Source organism: Micropterus salmoides, unplaced genomic scaffold (genome assembly GCF_014851395.1).
Source record: "Micropterus salmoides isolate LMB-PRFRI ecotype aquatic unplaced genomic scaffold, ASM1485139v1 Ms_hic_scaffold_4202, whole genome shotgun sequence".
Classification (NCBI taxonomy): Eukaryota; Metazoa; Chordata; class Actinopteri; order Centrarchiformes; family Centrarchidae; genus Micropterus; species Micropterus salmoides.
Window position 1 is genome coordinate 753 of NW_024043599.1, and position 19,962 is coordinate 20,714.

The window sequence follows — 19,962 nt, forward strand, 5'->3', positions numbered from 1 at the left end:
GAGTCAAATTGGCAAGGATGGGCGCAGAACAGAGGCAAGAACTATAAGAAGAAGCACACCCTTTCTGTTTTGAGAGGACGTCACAAAGTTGGAGTCCTGAGATGAGAAGCCCACCAAATAATGTACAAGTCTGTTTCTCAAAGCAAGCTTCTGCAACTCAACAATCCTTCATTCGTCGTTTTCCTCCTCCTCCCTCTGATCCTCATTGTCTTCCTTGTTTGGCTTTCTTCCTCTTCCCTCCTGCCCCCTTCCCTGCTCTACTTCCTCTCCTCTCCCAAGTTAAGGCCATGGAAGGGCTGGACACCAGTGACTGACAGGCCTGGATCCAGATAGAAGATGGAAGGCCAGTTGCTGGAGGCCTGCGATGACCTGAGCACATCAGGGAAGCAACTGGCCACTTGAGTTAGAGGGGGAGCTGAGGCCGATGAAGCCCTGTAAGGGACTCTGTTAGCCTGGAAAGTGGAAGGGAGGGATGGAAGGGCGCTTGGGCCGGGTTTGTAAGCAGTCTCTTCAGCAGATGTTAAATGGAGCGCTGAGGTGGGAGGGGCCTTTAATGTACGAAGGTTTCACGTTTTTTTTTGGTTCAGTTCACGAGGAATAATTATCTTGGTTAGGATGATAGAATCTGTCAGAATAAGTACGTGTTGATCGCTTTGATTGTTTCATCAGATTTGGTTGCGTCTGTGTCCAGATATCCATGGCAGGACCACGAGATGTCCTGGAGGCACAGAGGAGGAGAGGCGGGCACAGACAAACAGACAGAGGGGGAAAAATGATGCGTGGCTTGTAGTTATATCTGGTTTACAAAGCAACATATTAATAGATGAAAAATGGTTAGATTTAGTCATTTGTGTAATTTAACAGAAACTCTGTATATGAGTATAAGAGTGTACCACAGAAAGAGAGTGTATGGATATATTACTTTTTCAACAAACAAACAAAAAAGACCAAGTTTATCAATGTTGGGTATCTTTAACTCTAATTTTAGTCCGTGTATGTTATTTTTAGACATGCTAGGCTTGGCTCGACGGTAGGGTTACTCAATTATAGCAAAAATCATAATCACGATTATTTTGGTCATAAATGAATCACGAAGTATTGATTGACTCAGGAAACATCATGCATTTATTGAACTTTTAAATTCAATGCTTCATTTTTTTTTAAAGTATGCATTATCCAAAATATCCCTGAAATGGGAAAAAGTAATCAAAGTTTAAACAGCATCGTAGAGCCAAGACTAAGAAAGCACCGCTATGTGTGTGTGTGGACCATGGAGTGGAGCAGAGCAGGTGACAGGTGAAGTATTTGAGTTGACGACACCTCGTTATGTTACAACGCTGAAATTCAGTTCATTCGGGAGATGCAGTTACTTAAACCAATGGAGAGGAAAGTATAAATCCAGTAATACGTTAGAAGACGGGGACACAGAGAATATTTTACAAGCACGAACCAGGTAAAGCAAGGCTTAACACACCTGGTTTAGTATAAGCACAAATTGTTATGTAAATTGCAAAGGGGAGAGGAAAAGTCCGCTAGCCGCTAGGCTAATGTATGAGGTAAAATGCCATAGGCTGAATCTCATAATGGTGACTAGCAACTTGTAGCAGTTTTAACCCCGTCATCTCAGCTTGAGCTGAAGTAAACATCACAGCTGCTGAGAGGGAGTTTGGTCTTTTAGGGGGGGCGCCGCTGTAAAGGAAAGGATGCGCTGGATTTATAACACAAGACAAAACGAGTGTCATTGTGAAACAGCATGCGGTTCAGGGATGATTTTAATTTTTTATTAACTTGCTTTCATAATTGTTGGAAATTTTGATTAATTGCACAGCCCTACTCTGTGGAACTTTGTGTTTGTTGCTAATTCTCAAATGTTAGCATGCTAACACTCTAAACTAAGATGGTGAACATTGCAAACGCACCTTCGTAACATCAGCTTGATCATCATTTTGATTACGAGCGTGTTAGCATACTAACGTTAGCATTTGTCCCAAAGCAGTGCTGTACAGCTTCACAGAGCCGCTAGCATGGCTGTAGACTCTTGTTACAGTATTAAAATGTGCAATTCTCTGTTTTATCTTTTATTGTAGCTAGTTTTATAACCTGGCACAGCTTGGTCTTTGAAAGGTGCTGTACAAATTTAAATTTCTCACCTTCAAAATTGAAACATTAATCTTAAAATTATAAGTCATTATTTCTACAATGAATTTGTATCCAGTCAAATCCATCAAATCCATCATACTAATGGAGGAATACAGTGAATTAACCACATCTTTGTATGCAAAGTCTTATACTTGCAATAATTAGCATTCAGACAGTGGTGTGCATGTGCTGTGTGTCTCACCTTGAAAGAGTATTCATAGTGGGCCTGGTGGTCAGTCAGTCAGAGGGGTGTTCGGGGCAGGATCGATTGATCTCAAACCATGAGTCTATACAGCTGGATACACAGAGACATTAAGTTAGTTTGTCAAAAGACAAGCTGCAAATACAGATGACACTTAGGAAAAACATTTGACTCAGTTGACTCATCAAAGGTCAGTCATCAGGGCTAATAAAAAGTCATAGTCAAAATAATAATAACAGAGGGAATAATAAAATAAAATCAATAGACATTTGATAAAGACATAAGAACTGAATTATACTGTAGTCTTAATTGGTTTCAGTACCACAGAGGATTGTTGCTAAAGTAACACGTAGGCATGTTGGAAGGCCTCCATGCACTCCCACATTAGAACATACACAATAGTGTATACACATGTAATGAGACCAGAGGGAAACATAACAGCAGTGTTACACCACTATATACTGTTGGGTGGTTTTATGTAAAGCAAAAGATCTGATTTTTAAAGCATGTAAAATCTTTATCTGCAAAGTAATTAACTACATAGCTGACTGATATATGGGGTTTAGTAAAAAATGCTATTATATACATCTAAGGTGGGTTGAAATCAAGGACAACTGGACTTGGTTGAAAATACTCAAAGATGTTTCGCCTTTCATCCAAGAGGCTTCTCCAGTTCTGACTTCACAGCAGGGAGGCCCAGCTATTTAACCTCTGTGGGATCGTTATCAAGGTGTTGGATACCCGCTTGATTTGTTAGTTCTCTAACACGGGAGTGTGGCGTCAGAAAACAAACTCAGAGTTGTTGCAAAGTAAACAGCGACATGCACAGTACAGGTGTAGGCAGATGAGTGTTATTTGCACAGTACAGAATATTTTAATAAAAATATGATGTCAAAACCCAGTCAGCAGCATTGTGTTTCTGCTTTGCAAGACCCAATCAGTAGGGCTGTAAATATCGATTATTTTTTAAGTCGATTAATCTAACGACTAATTTGTTTACTCTAAAGAAAGAAAAGTTGCCTATTACTCAGTTAACATAACAATTTATCCAAAATAAATATCAAAAACATGTCTAATCAATAAATCTATATTTTATTCAATCATCCTGATGAAGCACATTGGAATAATGACAATAACAAGCAAATCTTAAAATGAATCAAATTTCCACGTCACTGATGTGTTGTGATAACAACAATAACAGATATTAATTAGGGTACTTCACTTAAAATTTTAAATGTTTCTGACATGGATTCATTTCAATATTAAGTGATGCAGTATGATAATAAAATATATTCCTCATTTCGAGGTACCTAGGATATAATGCTAATGCTAATGTGAATGCAAATTGTAATTGCAGTTACAACTTACCCATCATACATAAGTGAAATTCAATCAGTCTTAACCCGCAACATTACATTGACTGTCAGAAACTTGTAGTTTAGAAAGAAGTACAAAATGTCTCTCTAGAGTTTTGTGAAGTAGAAATATAAAGTCACAGAAAATGTAAAGTAAAATAAAACAGTTCTATGGCTGTGCCTTTTTCAACTGATTTCAACTGTTTTTTGAAACAAGGTATCCTCTAAAAGCCACTTTTGCATTGCAACCCCATAATATTCCGGTTTTATTGTAAAGTGTCTTTGAGTATCTTGAAAAGCGATAAAGAAATAAAATGTATTATAATCATTATTAATACAGGATACTACTGCTAATGTGGTGCAATATAAATCATAACAGACTCAAACATGTGTGGAATCCAGTCAGTCTTTTCCGTAAAGTAACTCTAACTGTTAGATAAGCTGGGTTTAGTAAACAGTACATCATTTCCCTCTGAAATGTGGTGGAATAGTAATATAAAGTAGCCAAGTAAAGTACCTAAAATACAATGGGTGGGATTTTGTTTTCAAAGTTTTCAAAGCAGACAAAGCCATCCAACATGTTTGGAAGAACCTCTGCAAACCTCATTTACATTGGAACCAAGAATATTAATGCTGGCTTTCAAATACTAATTCTAATAAAAACATATCCTCATACATGGGTGCATGATCAATCCATATTACTCTGCAATGTGTAGTAAATTGTAGTAAAAAGTACATTATTTCCCTCTGAAATGTGGTGAAGCAGAAATAAAAATAAAAAGCAGCATAAATGGATGTGACTGTGATTTCAAGGCAAGTATTTTTTAAGCCCAGTGCTTTAGTAATTATACTGCCCATAAACCTGAACTCATAAGCTTACAGTAAACTCATACTTACACAATGAAGCTATGTCTAAATGCACAACACTGTTTAAGTCCTTCAAACATTATTTCTAGTTTGTGTTGACAGATTTGAGCTTAAAGGTACAGAGTGAGCTTAAAGACACGTAAGACGATCACCTAAAATTGGAAACCTCTATTAGAGCTGTCTGGGCTTATGTTAAATATATAAAATATATTAAAGGGAAATTGGCCAAATTGCTTCATGCTAAAAAAAACAAAAACAAAAAACAGGAAGAGGGTGCTATTTATACATAGCAAGCAGGGTTTTCAGGTGATGCATATGAAACAATCTTTTTAGTGTGTTTAGTGTGTGCAGTCTGCTCTCATTTGTTTATGGTAATTATCCAAAGCTGTCACAGTTAATCTGACAGTGATGTATCGATGTTTAGAAATGCTACACGCAGCACCTTCATTCCCAGTGATATAATATGAATAACCCCTAAATCAAAGGCAACAAGTACTGTTCATATTTAAGGAATGTTTTTATTGGAGTGCAGTAAGTGGATTTAATTAGAAGAAGTGCAAAATGATATAACGGGCAGTGATTCAAATCTCTTGGTGTGTGTGTGTGTGTGTGTGTGTGTGTGTGTGTGTGTGTGTGTGTGTGTGTGTGTGTGTGTCACCTTTTGTGGTAGATGCAGAGGCACGGCAGTCTGGCTATGGTGTCCCCTTGCTGCAGTTCCTCTAGACATATCACACACTCACCGGCATCCCTCGCCAACACATCATCTAAAGTGGCAGGCGCACATGCGCGCGCGCACACACACACACACACACACACAGGGCAGAACGTGTATCAGTATTCACCAGACAGCCACAATTTCAGACTCCAACAGAATATCAAACACAGCAGAGAGCAGTAAGGAGAGCAGGTTGGTGCATTACACAAAGTAGATATAGTGGGTAGATTTTGCTAGTATCGATGAAAATGCACAAGGAGTTTCAAGATGAATTAGGAGCCTGGAGTCTGTTTCCACTGTAGAAAAATAACAGCGTCCATCACATGGAAATTCACCACTGGATATTTTTATTTCCAAAAATCTACTTACTGTAATGAATGCAGCCTCTTAAAAGTCTTGAATAGTCTATGTACAGTATAAGGCTATATAAGTATTTAAAATACAGTTTACAGGATAACTATTTATTACATGTTTAACAGTTGAAAACTGAAACAGTTGAAACTCTCTGGGTGTGGTTTAATCAGACTTGACTGACAGTAACCGAACAACCCTCAAACTGTCATCGGACTCAGATTTAAATGTTGTTAAATCCTGATTGGTGCAGAAGTACATGACATCAACCTTTTGTATTTGAGAAAAACAGAAATGCAAAAAAAGTCAACTGACCAAAATTGTTTTAAATTGTTTTAATTCAGAGAGAAAGAAGCTGACTAAGGAAGTGAGTCTTCAGGCCTTTGAACACAGACAGCTTTCAAAATTGCTGCTTTAGGGAAAAGTGGACCATATATATATATATATATATATATATATATATATATATATTGCACTTACATGTACAGCATATCAATAAATCAGTTCACCAGTACACATGCAATATGCCAACCAATGCAGACGTATAACAATAAAAAATACCAAAGTTCTTAAGTTTAGAAAATATATACACCCTACACCTAAAATAGAAATGAAAATATACTAAAGGAACAAATAAATTAATGAAAAGCAAATAAATATTACTTGTGTAACAGACTGCTTGTTAGTTGTAGCTAACTTGGGGGCTAACCTCTGAACCTCTGTGTTACATTCAGCTGCTGGCACCAGAGTGAAAGGCCTGTACAGTTCAATTATTTGCTGTATTTCGGTGGTAGGTGGCATGAAGTGTATGAAGGAACAAATTCATAAACAAACATAACAATATTAAAACTGTTGGTTAGACAGCTATAGGGATGGGTATCGCTACTCGATACCTTTATGGTATCTCCTGAAACAGTAGGCCTACAGTAGCCCAGTTCGAGAAGAATCGATCGTCTCCATTCAAACCAGTACTTCAGTCGATACTTTTTGTAACCAGATCCCAGCAAATAATTACTATTTGTATGGTTTTGCTTGCAGCAAAACACGCAAGCAACACACCGAAAGAAAGAGAAGAGCATGCCTTTTTTCCCTTATGTGCCTGCACATAAACTGTATTAAAAAAGGCCTGCACGCACCGAGTCCACGCTGATTTTAACAGCCGCTCACATGGCTGCGGTCTCAGGCATGTTTGTCACTGTTGCAAGTTTATCACCACAAGCTTGGCTTTCCGTTGGTTTCATCTATCATTTAACACTTCCCGTACATTTTCATTTGTTATTCACATCACTTGTCACTGATCGATCGCTGCGTTCCATCACATGCAGATTCTCTTTTCCTCTGTTTGTGTCTTTAGTGTAGTTAAGTGACTTGTTTAAACAGACTCCTTTTATACTTACAACACTAAACCTAAAAACCTGAAACTATAGCAGATGACATAGTACAACGTGTTATTTCTGTGGGGCACAGCTACAAAGACTCTGCAGCCAGCTGCTGCTCCGGTTTGATATTGGCTGGTTGGTAAGGCAGAAGCAGAAACCCTAGCTTCTAATCCACAGTGAGTCAATTCAGAGCTGAGCTGGTCGCAGCTCATCACCAAATATCAGCTTGTTTCTTTTTTTCTTGTCATCTTTGTTGCTGAACTGACTTGGCATATTTTATTGCAAGTTTTTTTCCTTCTTTGACTGCTCATTACTCATTACTTTTCTCTTTGTCTGCTCACTCATGGTAGGTATTCAATTCGATTCAAAATGCTTTATTTCTCCCTTAAAGCCCATTATTTAAGGTGAGCTGGTTTGCAAGCATAAAACCACGCAAAACAATTCATTCACACATATACACAACACAATAACACATACAAATCTGAGTGTAAAGATTTAAGAAAAGTGATGACCAACAGTTTCCAAGACCATAAAGGCAAATTTTATCAGTGCACAGACAGCGTTCACTGACCATCACTTTAATTAAGGATTTTCACAAGCCTTTCGGCTTCTGCAATAAAACCAAACATCCTTATATTGGTTTTACATGCAGGTAATGTAAAAAGCAATTATGGAATTAGCTTGAAGAATTCATAAAGAATATGTGTGAGGTCACTGATAATCATATTTACCTTCTTAAGGACATGTTCAGTATTATGTGAGAAAGAGACCTGTGGTTTACCAATAGTTTTGGAGCTGAGGTTAATGACACCTTGTAATTAATTTTGACAAAGGAATGTAAAGCAGCTGTCATTTGGTAAAATGATCATTTCTGTGGGCATGGATACATTTAAATCTAATCTAATGATCTATAGCTGTATGGGCCCATGTGATTTATCTGACAAAGAGGAGATGGAAGAACACTGTCATCAACACATTTCACAATATGGAGATATTTGTATTTATTATGTCAATCATCTGTATATAAGATAAAAGAATAAGGGAGAACAAGGATACAGCCCTGGAAGCTGGTAGGACAAAGGATTTGAATGCTAGACCATTTATGACCTCTAAGTTCTGTTGGTGACAGAAAACTGATAATCCATCTGATGAGTTGATGATCTAGCAGTGATCTATACACACCAGGACACACATGCACCCATGATGAGATGGGATACATATTCTGCTGCTTGTTTTCTATTCCACTAATTGACAGTTGGTGGCGGTAACGCAAGAAACATAGAAATGTGCCTTACAAGGCAGTAAAGAAAACTGCCAGCTAATAAACAGGGTGTAAACAATGTGGGAATTAAAGAATTCAAAGAATCGAATTACTATGGCAAGCCATTTTCAAATTTATTCCATAAAACTTACTAGTCGCTATTTTAAAGCTACTATGACTTATTTACTAGTTACTAGTAACTATTCCATTAGCTACTAGAAACTATTCCGGTTTTACTAGTAACAACTGATTAGATCAAAGACTATTAAACTATTAAAGACTATTAGCAATTTAAAAAAAACAGAGTCGGATCTTTCACTCATGTCTCGAGTGTTGCATAGTTTTCCCACCAGAGGGCGCTCTGCAACTCCCCTGATAACCTGGCTGCACCACAACACAATCAGCTAGCTAATGCCATGTTTATCAGTGGAAGAGCGCTAACGTTAATGAGCAGTTAAACTATAGTGTTTCTAAATATAATCTAAATATATCTGCGAGTCGCTTGTCTGTAGTTACAGTCGGTACGTTGGAAACGATTAAACCAGAGGGGACATGTAAATAAACGTGAGCTGAACAAGTATCTAAAACAGCTTCCTGCCATACAAAGCTATCTGGCTCCTCTTTCAAATGTGCAACACGTGATATCCATAGGTGAAATCTCAAATTTGAAGGTCCTTTTGTAGACAGTCATGTAGTATTAGATGCATTCAAGAGCAGTGTTTCTCTGGCTCACTGTATCATAAACGGTGGTTGAAAAAATTGTGAATCTTTGGATAGAATTAAAGAGTGCTGGTAATGGGATAAATGTGAATATGCTACACTGACAATAGTCCTTGTGGCAGATTATGAGGTAATAACTACATGACAAATAATATATTGCCCATCTGGGAGAGCCCTGTTTATCATTATAATGTAATATAATAATTGTAATGACATGATAAATATATAGTATTATTATTATTGTTAGTACTAGTAGTAGTATATTAGTATTATATCATTTATAGCTTCTGTTCGGCAGCCCCACACAATTGGTGACATACACTATTTCTTTTAATGTTCATTAGTTGTAGTACTCTATAGTTTACAATGAATCTTTAAATATTTTTGTAGTTTTGACTCTTATTTATCAAAACTTTAATATATTTTTTGTTGTACTACTGTGTACTCATTTGTGCATTTTGTTATGTTATCTTGGTGAGGTCTCATAACAACAAATGTTAGGAATTATCTTTGTTCATGTTGTTTGTTACTGAAAAGAAGGGGGAAAAAATAATATCGGCATGTCGGATATTAAAATCCTCAAATATTGAAATCGGTATCATTAATCACTTCCCTCTTGTGTGTTTAAGACTGTGTCATCCCGCTGTTTAGTGTTAGTCGTCTCGTATATTGTCAAGGGTTGCTGTTGCCTCTTGTGTTCTCTTCCCGTGTTTCTTGACTTCTTTTCGGATTTATGGACTTATTATTTATGGAGATTATTACCTGTGCCTTTTGGATTTGGTTTCTGCCTGCCTCCTTGTCATTAGTTCTGCAGGAATTTGGTCAAGAGATGAAAAGTCAAAAGATCACCAGAGTTTTACAATTAATCTTATTAGGGGACATGGATACCAAAGACACAGAAAAAGAAATGTGAACCTCATGGTGGCACTAGAAGAAATGTCAGGGGATCACCAAAGTTGTTAGCATTCATCGGGACAATTAAATTTATTGACAATGATTTTTTCAGCTATTTCAGTCTGGTCAAAGGTGGACCAACACGCCAACATTGCCATCACTGGAGCCACGCAGCTTGTATTGCTAAAAATTCACAGTAAACTATGTCATAATTGTTTGTAATTGTGAAAAAGGGTCTGTTTTTACAGTGTTTAGAATAATAACCTGTATCTGCAAAAAGATCACTGTCATATGAAGTACAGCCTAATGAAATTGTAATAAAGTGACAGAATTACAGCACTTGAATAAATGCATGCTTTACAACCCAACTGGATAGATGTTCAATCACTATTGCACTGCCACAGAGGGAACCAACATTAACATTTATTCATATGAAAATGTCACACATTATTGCCTTGATACAAAATAAATCCTCTTTTTGGGGCCAATAAGAAGAGGGGGTAGACTGTGAGATGGAATAAGAGACAGAACACATATGCTCTGACTGCAAATCAGCTTAGTTCCTCAACAAACTCCCATAACCCCTCTCTCCTCCTCCCTCTCTCCTTCCTCTCTCTATCTTTCTCTGCTCTTTTGACCCCCCTCCTTTATTCTAGTGTTCACTGTAGCACATCCCTCTATCCCTCTGTCCTCCGTCAACCCCCTGAAAACACCCAGCAACTCTCCAACAGAGTCTCCGGATTAAATTGCAGGAATCTACATACACTGTCTGATAACAACACAGCAGCTCTACTCCTCCTCTTCCTCTTCCTCAAATATCTAGCATTCAAATCCAAGCAGGAAACGCTCAGAGATTATTCAACTCCCAAAAAGTCCGCATCCCGTTTGACGGCGAGTGCAAAGTGTATTAAATCTAAAGTCAACATCTGACCCCAGCTTTAATAATCAAGTGAAGAGTGTTGTTGATGCTTGTTTCCTTCACCCGTGAAATCTTTAAAAAATGAGGTCATGGATAAAGTTAGAGCCCTAACTCATCATTGTCCCGCCTCAGCCAAAACTCTCTACATCGATTGCAATGCAAAATGCAGCTGCAAGGCTTTTAACTGGATCAGATAGGAGCATGTCACTGCTGTTTTAACTAACCTCCACTGACTCCCGATGAATTCTAGAGCTGATTAGGAAATTTTACTGTTCATTTATGAAGCCTGTCCTGATCTTGAAGATACATAAGGGAGCTTTTGGCTGCTTATGTACTAGCATGTGACTCGATATCCAGTTTTTTGGACCTGAAACTAGGTCATGCAGTACAACATTCTGTACAATACTAAGGAATAGTCTTAAAGTGTAGTGGTCACTGAGTATCTGCAATGCTCATATGAAAGTGTTGAAGATAACTAACAATATAGTGGTCCTCCAAATAAAAGCACAAAATATGTTGTTGGTCCATGCCCACTAGAACAGCACAACAACCGGAGACTGCAACTTGTAAAGAGCGATTTTTAGCCCGATTTGCCGCTCGCCGAGCTTGACGACCGTCAGGCTGTGAACGTGGGGAAATCAGCGGTCGACTGGTGGTCGCCAGTTGTTATATGTGAACTACACGACGCATCAAAACGGCACCCGACACATATCTGACACATCGCCGACGTCTGCCAGATATCTGCCAAATCTGCCAAATATCTAGAAGAGTCAGCCAACTCGACATCTTCATCCAGCCAATGAGAGCAGGCAGCTACTTTTTCACCGCAAAACACTTTTTACTCACCTCCAGCTCTCTCCGTAGCTCAGACAACCCTGCTACCTGCGTGTGCTAATCCATTCTGTAACCCATATGTTTTGTCTTTATATTTGCAATCTTTATAATAACAGACAAGAGCTGTTTCATGGCCACGGAGGCCAAGTTAGCATTGGAAATAACAATGTATCCTGAGGGGACCATGAACTTACACAATACACAATTTGATGGCTATCCGGTCAAGATCAAGATGACTGAGGAAGTGTGTTTGAAGGCTTTTATTGTTTGAAGCATGTGGATTTGAAACTGGCCAAATAGCAGGTGTGTCTTCAATCCTGAAAGAGTGTCATTCCACGTTAGACTAGTTCACTAAGCGTTGGTGGTCCAGTGGTAGGATTCTCACCGCCACAGAGGCCAAGTGAGAATTCCACCAGAAACCCTTACAGGTTAGCTTTTTCAAGCATCAGTGGTTCAGTGATAGAATTCTTGCCTGCCACGCTGGAGGTCTGGGCTCAACTCCGGCCAATGCAGAGTCAGTTTTAACCTTGTCACATATCAGCAGAAAGTACTTAGCTGTGAAGGATACCGTAATGGAAAACTTGTACATACATCAACTACTGATTGCAGATTCCTTCATTCATCTGAAACGTGTCAGACCAAACTTGACTTGTTCATTAGCAGTGGAAATTACAATTTATCCTGAGGGGAAAGTGAATGTGTGCGCCAAACTTCATGACAATACATCCAGTAGTTGTTGAGACACTCAATTCATTTGTGGCACTTTCTGCAGTCATTCTTCTTGGAAGGGCAGCCTCAGATTTTTCTATTCTTACAGTCTATCTTGAAGCTTGTGTTGGAGAAAAGTTAATGGGGTAACTGAAATCAAAAGTGTTTATCCATTGGGAGCATGAACATGCTCAGCAAGCTTCATGATGGGGACATTATCATGGTTTAATCTGCATCTGGCTTTTTAGCAGCTAAATGTTCCACTATGTTCACCATCTAGTCGCTAACTATCTCACGTCTGTACCTGTCCCTGTCGACCGATGCTGTCAAGGTAATGTCCAGAGCATTTAGCCGAGCTTTTTCACTGAAAACAGCGGCATGTTGCTGCTTGAAGTGACGCTAATGAGAGTGGTAAAGTGAAAAGTTGCAATTTTCTGCACAAGAGGAACATTTTATGGAGTGTTTCCGAGGGTGAACATAAAAATGGTTCACCCTCTGGGGAGCATGGCTGTGCTGAAAGAAAGTTTCATGGCAATCTTAGCCTCCTCTAGGTACTCGGAGAAAGGACAGAAGGTCATCAAAGTCATTTGGTTTTATCCTCTGGGAACCATGAAAATGTTAAATGTTATAGCAGTGTGACAGTAGTTGCCAAGATATCCTTCTCTGGATAAAGTGTTGAAACTGACAAATTTACAGACGGACAGATGGATGGACTGACTGACATTTACATCCTTAGGCATACGTAACCAATGAGAATATGATCAGAATCTGAAGAAATGGCATAAGACAAGTATAAATCTGTGTGTGTGTGTGCTCTCAGGTCTTGCTGACTTTCCCCGTTCCCTCAATCATCAGCCCTCTCCTCACTTGCCCCTGTTTCCCTCTTGACTTTCAGCTGTCTCTCCCCATTGCTGGCTTGCCAAAAGACATTTGGCAACCAACACCTTCACATCAATTATGAGTTAGAGGAGTCGCTCTTTGCCTCTCTGAATCACAGCACTCAATTCCCTTTTTCTTGTATCTTTCTGTGCCCTGCGGTGACCTGAGCTGCAAGAGGCAAACTGCATGTCTCTTTACCTTTATCTCTCTAACACATGCACTTTCTTGCTTTCTGTGTCTCCATACCAGCCCCCTTGCTTCTGTGTGTGGCCCCCTCTCCCTCTCTCTGTGCATGTGGGCTATATTTAGTGGGAGGCATTAAAATATCATCATGCAAAGTCAAAGCCCAGAAAAGATCCAGTGGTCAGCTCACGTGGACTCAGTGTGCTACCTATAACCCTCACCTGCTTCACATAAACTAATGCGCGGTATGCCTGCATCAACACATAGACACACACAGTAGGCAAGCAGAGAGACCCACAAACTGGTTTGTGTCTGTTCATTCAGAGCAGCAAAGATGGAACATTTAGCATCATTTGTGAAATAATTTCCCCTAGTTGATTTTGGTATGCAGTGAAAATGTCAGGAGTCTCTCAGCATCTCCATCCTATGTAAATGTGCTGTTTTTAGTATTTAACCACACCACACAGATAAAATAATAAATTGTTTAGAGCAGTGGTTTACAATTTCTTGAAGGACTATAACAGTCAAATAGCAGAGTAGCCTACTCGGGGGGATTTAGGCTCCATCCACATACTGAATTTTGCTACGTTTGCACCTCCCGTCCAGCTAAAACGGAGAAGTCTGAAAACACTGCCGACACTGTTTTTGTTTTAAAACTCTGGAGAGCATTTTAAGTGGGGACGGGCAAAAACGGAGGACTTTAGAAACGATGACGCAGACGCTCACACTTGGCTCTCTGATTGGGTCTTATTAGTCATGCAAAGCAGAAACAGGATGCTGCTGACAGAGTTTCTGATTTGGTATTTTTATTAAAATATTCTGTACCGTGCAAATAACACTTACAGTCTACACTTGTACTGAGCATGTAGCCGTATTTACTTTTGACACTCCCAGTCTGGTTTCCGCATCACAGCAGCTTTTAACTCCCGTGTTACATTCAGTAACAGTCCCAGCTCGTTATTGGTCCATGCAAAAAAATCTGATGTGGTTCTTCATCTCTAGTACTTTATTCTTTTGCCAAATCTTCTGTAACTACAGAATAGACCATCTACTTCATGTTTACACCGGCACGCGCATGCCCAGTGTATGTGAACGACCACCAGATGGGCGTTTTCAGTCGTTTGTATAGATGGAGATCAACTCTGATACGCAGCTAAAACGCTGGCGGGGACGGAGATCGTATTTGTTTCGTAGTATGGATGGGGCCTTAGCACTTCCACAATGCTGCACGGTGTGAAAGACAGACTGTAAAAAGTGAAAATGAATGCAGCAGAGGCTGAGACTGCATCCTACAATTCCGGTAATGTATATTACAGCTAAGAAATTGGGAAAATCATTTTAGGAGAGAGCGTTGGTGAGTTTTGTGGATATGGATGAAACCAGGTTACGATGATGCACTGTTGCACATGTATATTTTCATGGGAAAAATGTCTGTAGTTTGTTCTGTGCCCACAAACTACTCATCGTTTAACTTTGTTAAAATCATGAATCAATTCCTGACTGCAAATGCTGTTGTCTTGGAATTTGGAAAGTAAAAGAAAACACAGAAGCAAGTGATTTTCATACTATAGTGAAATTAAGCAGGGGCTGACAGAAAGACAAACTATATGTAAAACGTGTATGAACATAAACTATACTAAATGTAAGTTAAACACCACTGTGGCTCTGTAATACACTGTAATACACTGCATTAACATTCAGCAGACAAGTAGTGCATGTATGCAGATGGCTTTAAGCTAAAATCTGTTGGGCTAAATTCCCACAAAGTCAGTCCTTTAAGAGTCTGATTAAATTCCTGCATCTATTGTACAGTAAATGTGTGTATGTGTAACGACCTTGCTCAGAGATGTGCTGATGTGCGACAGTCAGTAGGCCCAGGTGATTGACAAGAGACCCCTGAGAATGCTGGGAAACGAGATAAGCTCTGCAGCTCGGCCCGTTTTGTGGGTCTCAAAAACCCAAGAGAACAGAGAGAGAGAGAGAGAGAGAGAGGGAAAAAAGACAGAGAGAAATTACAGAGAGATTACACAGCGGGAACAGAGCCGGACAGACAAGCAGACTCACGTAGAGGAGAGAAGGACAGAGGGAGAACGAGAGAGAGTAATTTGCTGGAAATAAAGAGTGACAGGACAGACAGAGCCTTAGAAAAAAGAGAGGAATTATAGGAGTCTTTCTCCTTTTACCCTCTCTCCTCTCATCCGTTATCAGCCATCGGGGCACTCCATCACTCTGGATCCCATCTTCCTTAAGACAGTTTCACTCTCCTCTCTCAGTCTCTGTCACTCAGTCTTCTTTCGCCTCACAGTCTGAATTCAGCTGCCAGCTTGAAACTTACATGATTTTTTTTACTGCCCTGGCCTTGTGGGCCTTTAGTTGACCGCTATTTGTGGAGCTGTAAAATTACTTTTTCTCCTCTCCCTCCCTCTAACAACTTTACATGATTGCGTCTGTGTGGTTACATGATCAGCATCCCCAGAAACAACACCGCCCCCACAATGCAGACACATACGCAAACAAACACAGACTTCTTCAAGGTGACCTTCAGGCTCCAGATCAGACATACATGTGCACAGTCTTGAGTCAAACAAGTAACTGTCAATCACCCACTTGCTCCGGGCAATGAACAGACATGACTGCTGTCAATCCTGTGTCTCCAAGCAGCCAGGAGTGGCAGCCCAGGCCATAATTAAAAGAGCAGCCTGCTCAAGATATTCAACAGTAGACTGGAAGGTAGACAGTGTGTCTGCAGCTGTATCTAAATCTAAAATCTATATAAATCTTTGGCGGCTGTGGCTCAGGAGGTAGAGCAGGTTGCCCATTAATCAAAAGGTTGGTGGTTCAATCCCTGGCTCCTCCAGGCTGCATGTCAAAATACCCTTGGGTAAGCTACTGAACCCCTGGTGGCTGTTCCACCAGTGTGTGTGAAAAGTGAATGCAGATGTAGAGTGAAAATGCTTTAAGTGGTCAAAAAGACTAGAAAGGTGCTATATGGAGCATTTACATATTACTGACATATTTTGCACTTTATGTACATTTTTATTTCATTCATAAATAGCTCTGAGTGTCACTATGGACACAGAGTAACAATAAACACGAATGATGTTAGGACCTTATGGGTCTTATAAGTCAGCAGCAACTCGCATCATCCTTCCAGGTCTTATTGGTGGTATGACCAATTGGCTTCTAAAAAGGCTCAAATTTGGATCCTTATTTTCTATACTAAAGCTGAGACGGACTGACAGACTCAGGCATCAAACAGGGATGTAGCATTTAAATATTCTAAATAAAATGAATATTTCTCAGGCAGTTTATGTCCATTATCAGGATCAGAGCGCATCATTTTTTGAACGTTTGCATGCTTCAAACCACAGCCACCTTTCCGTGCCCTGATGATAACTGGTGGCCCAGGACAAGCAATTTGAACACATCACCCCAGGCTCTGAGAAAGCGGGATGGGCATTTTTTTCACCTGTTTGTTACGTTTGCATTTTTCAACAAATAGTTTTTGTTCAATTAAATCATTTCCTGTCCATACTGACTGTGAAGAGATCTCTTCCTAATGCGGTTACTAATGCAATTACAGTGGGATGTGCAATACTACCTAACAACCCGTAGCTATCAGCTATATTGAATTAGTGGTAGTATTAGTTCAAATGTTTTAATGTACACGATGTATCATATACCCAAACATCTGCTGTATTCCTTCACTACAACTGACAGCAGGCATCACTTCCCCAAAACATTAAACACTTATGTGGGTAATAAATTAGCGCTCATGAAAACGAATCAGTCAACTGGTGGTTGAATAACATAGAGAAAGAGAGACGGGCAGCATGGAGAAAGAGTGAGAGATGAGCTAAGAGAGCACCACAGAGCAGCACTACAGACAATCAATAAAGAAAAATAAAAGACCCTGACATGCCTGGGCCCCACAGCCCCACCCAACACTGTTACAATGGCTTTTCTTTTGACGTCACATGGAAACCCAGTGAGACCACGATGAGCACTGATCTTCGAGGTTATTGATGGCAAACTTTATTTGTATGATGACACACTAAGCACAATCTTAAAATGCTACTTTACATTCTAAAATTAAACCGCAAGCTTCTGAACTCAGACTTTTGTCAAGTAATGTGTGTTAAAAGCTTTGGGGTCAGCATATTAAGGCTGTTTCTGTCATTTTTGGCAGTCATCCCAGCTGATTCATTTGTGAAATACTGTAGTACTGAGGAAAATTCAAACTGTTGGAGAGACACAATTGCCATAAATTCTGGAATCTGGAATATGCAATGATTTGCTTAGTAAAGTAAACTGTGCAGCACTATTGATGCATTCAAATCTGCTGGTGTATCATTCTTCTGTTCTCCTTCTCATCCTCCCAGCCTGAAAACTAGCAGGGGACTTCCTTGTGTTGATTGTCTCTTTATTTGCACTAATTGCTGTGGTTCTTTGGACGAAGTTTCTTTAGGTGGTATTCAGCCATGATTCTGAATCATTCACTACTAATGTCATCAATCCATTTTTTTTATTTGTTATATAACCTACTTGTGTCACTTATATTAAAGAGAAGAGGTCATCTCCTCTATGTAATATGTAAGAGGCTGAGACTTTCTAAGACTTGGATTCAGGCTTAAATATTAAACAAACTATATTTCTGTAGATTGTTCCAGTGGAAAATGTAATTGATAAGTGATAATAAAAAACATGGACACACTAATTATCAATATAATGCTACCCCTGGTAAACCATTGGCTCTGAATAATCTCTAATAACATTTGAACAGCATGTCATCTTAACCAGGTTTTAAAAATGACAGTTTTTTGTGTTTGCATTCAACAACTGCAGATCTCAAAAGGTTTTGATAGCACTGCTAGCAACTCATGGGAGCTGTAGTTGTTAAATGCTAACTAACAAATGATGGGTTTATCTGATTAAACTGACAAAGCGGTCAGTTTTTACTGTCATGTGCAGTGGACACCAATTCTTCTTATCACCAGAATCATATTTCTATTTGAGCTTTTCTTCAAAAGATCCTTTCAGAGCTAAGAGCTAATGTCAGTAGAACAGATGCTAACACAGTTTCATTCAGAGGATTCTTTTTTTGCAGCAAGTCAGAATTAAATGAAACATAAACACAATAAGACAATGCAAGACATTAAAAGTTCTGGTACTATGAACCTTTAAAATAAAAGGTATATGATAAAATCAAGGAAAACAGCAACACGAATAATAAAGATATTAGACAGTATTATATAGACATATATAGACAGTATTGCTAAGCTGTTTGAGGCAGTTTATAATGTATTAGTATTTAGAACATTTTGCAATTAAGAGCACTTATTGTTAAGTGGAGTAGAATTTTGTCTCTCTATAAATGGCAAGGTGGTCATTTATTGATCAGAAAATGTGACACATTTGTTTTAAGGTTGCTTTCACAGCTTTCATTTCATATGACTAACAAATCAAGAGCTGTAGACTTTAAATTAGTCATATGGTTGCATGGACCCACAGAGGAAACTCTCCTTCTGCTGAGCACTCTGCTGAGCCTTATGTTTATGTATCTTCACTAGTGTCATAGCATGCAGCAGCAGAACTGATTGTGAATATTATTAGTCGGGATTCCAACAAGACCACCTTCTCAGGGGCTCTTGGTTTTCACAGCAGCTTAAATGAGCCATCTATCCCAGAGTTCATCTGAAGCATATCCAACAGTACAACACTATGGCAACTAATGCTACCTCTGTCTCTACTGTAGGGTTACGGTTAGGGCTTCTTCTGGAGTGAGACCAGTAGCTTGCTGCTCCAGTAGATGGAAACCAAATGCTAAAAAGACACAGACATCTCAGAAGGGACCACTAACATCTTGTGAAACTAAACAGGTTACATGTTCCAGCAGGGGTTGATTGCCATTAGGCGTCTTGGCAGCCTCAGTTGTGTCTGTGTTTTCAAGTTTCAAGAGTGCATGACTGAATATGGCAGGTTGTGTAAACTCATTTCTATGAATTTTTATGATTTTCCTCATTTCCCCTCATTCATATTTATCATGTTTTGGAAGGACTAGCTTGACAACACGCGTCAGTATGTACCCACCCACCTTGTCGTGAATATTTATGAGCACAGCAGCAGTGAGAGGAGACTGGGCACAACACTGGGGGGACCAATAAACATGAAAACAGTACATCATCTTGAAGAACCCGAGCCAAAATCAGTTTGGCGTTTACTGGCACAGCAGTGAGCCTGGCTTTTCCACCCAATATCAGATCTACAGTAGCCTCCTGTCATATAAAGAGAAGGTGAGAACAGAAAGATACAAGGGCACTCCTTACCGTTGTAGAGAGGCAGGCTTGCTTAGACACATGATGAAGTGGACTTCCATTTCACTGGACGCCACAGACTTAGAGCAGACAGGACACTTGAATCCTAGGAAGAACAGCAGAGAACACATCAGTGAAAAATTCTAATATATTCAGACCTCTGAAATAAACCAGCTTCATCATCATCCGTTTTTGTAAAGCACCCTTAAACCAGGCTGCTTTTAAAATCTTTACATAATGAA

The 19,962-nt window shown here is 39.3% G+C and overlaps 1 protein-coding gene across 1 annotated transcript; it reads right to left on the reverse strand.

Annotated features, from left to right (window-relative positions):
* Nucleotides 1-545: 545 nt before the first annotated feature.
* LOC119887501 (E3 ubiquitin-protein ligase znrf1-like) lies at nt 546-19,826 on the reverse strand (the record flags this gene model as incomplete). The annotated part of the gene is made up of 4 exons (XM_038698288.1): nt 546-718; nt 2,342-2,434; nt 5,222-5,392; nt 19,733-19,826. Coding segments are annotated over 3 exons (323 nt in total), but the record flags the coding sequence as incomplete, so codon positions are not given.
* Between the last annotated feature and the right edge of the window lie 136 nt (nt 19,827-19,962).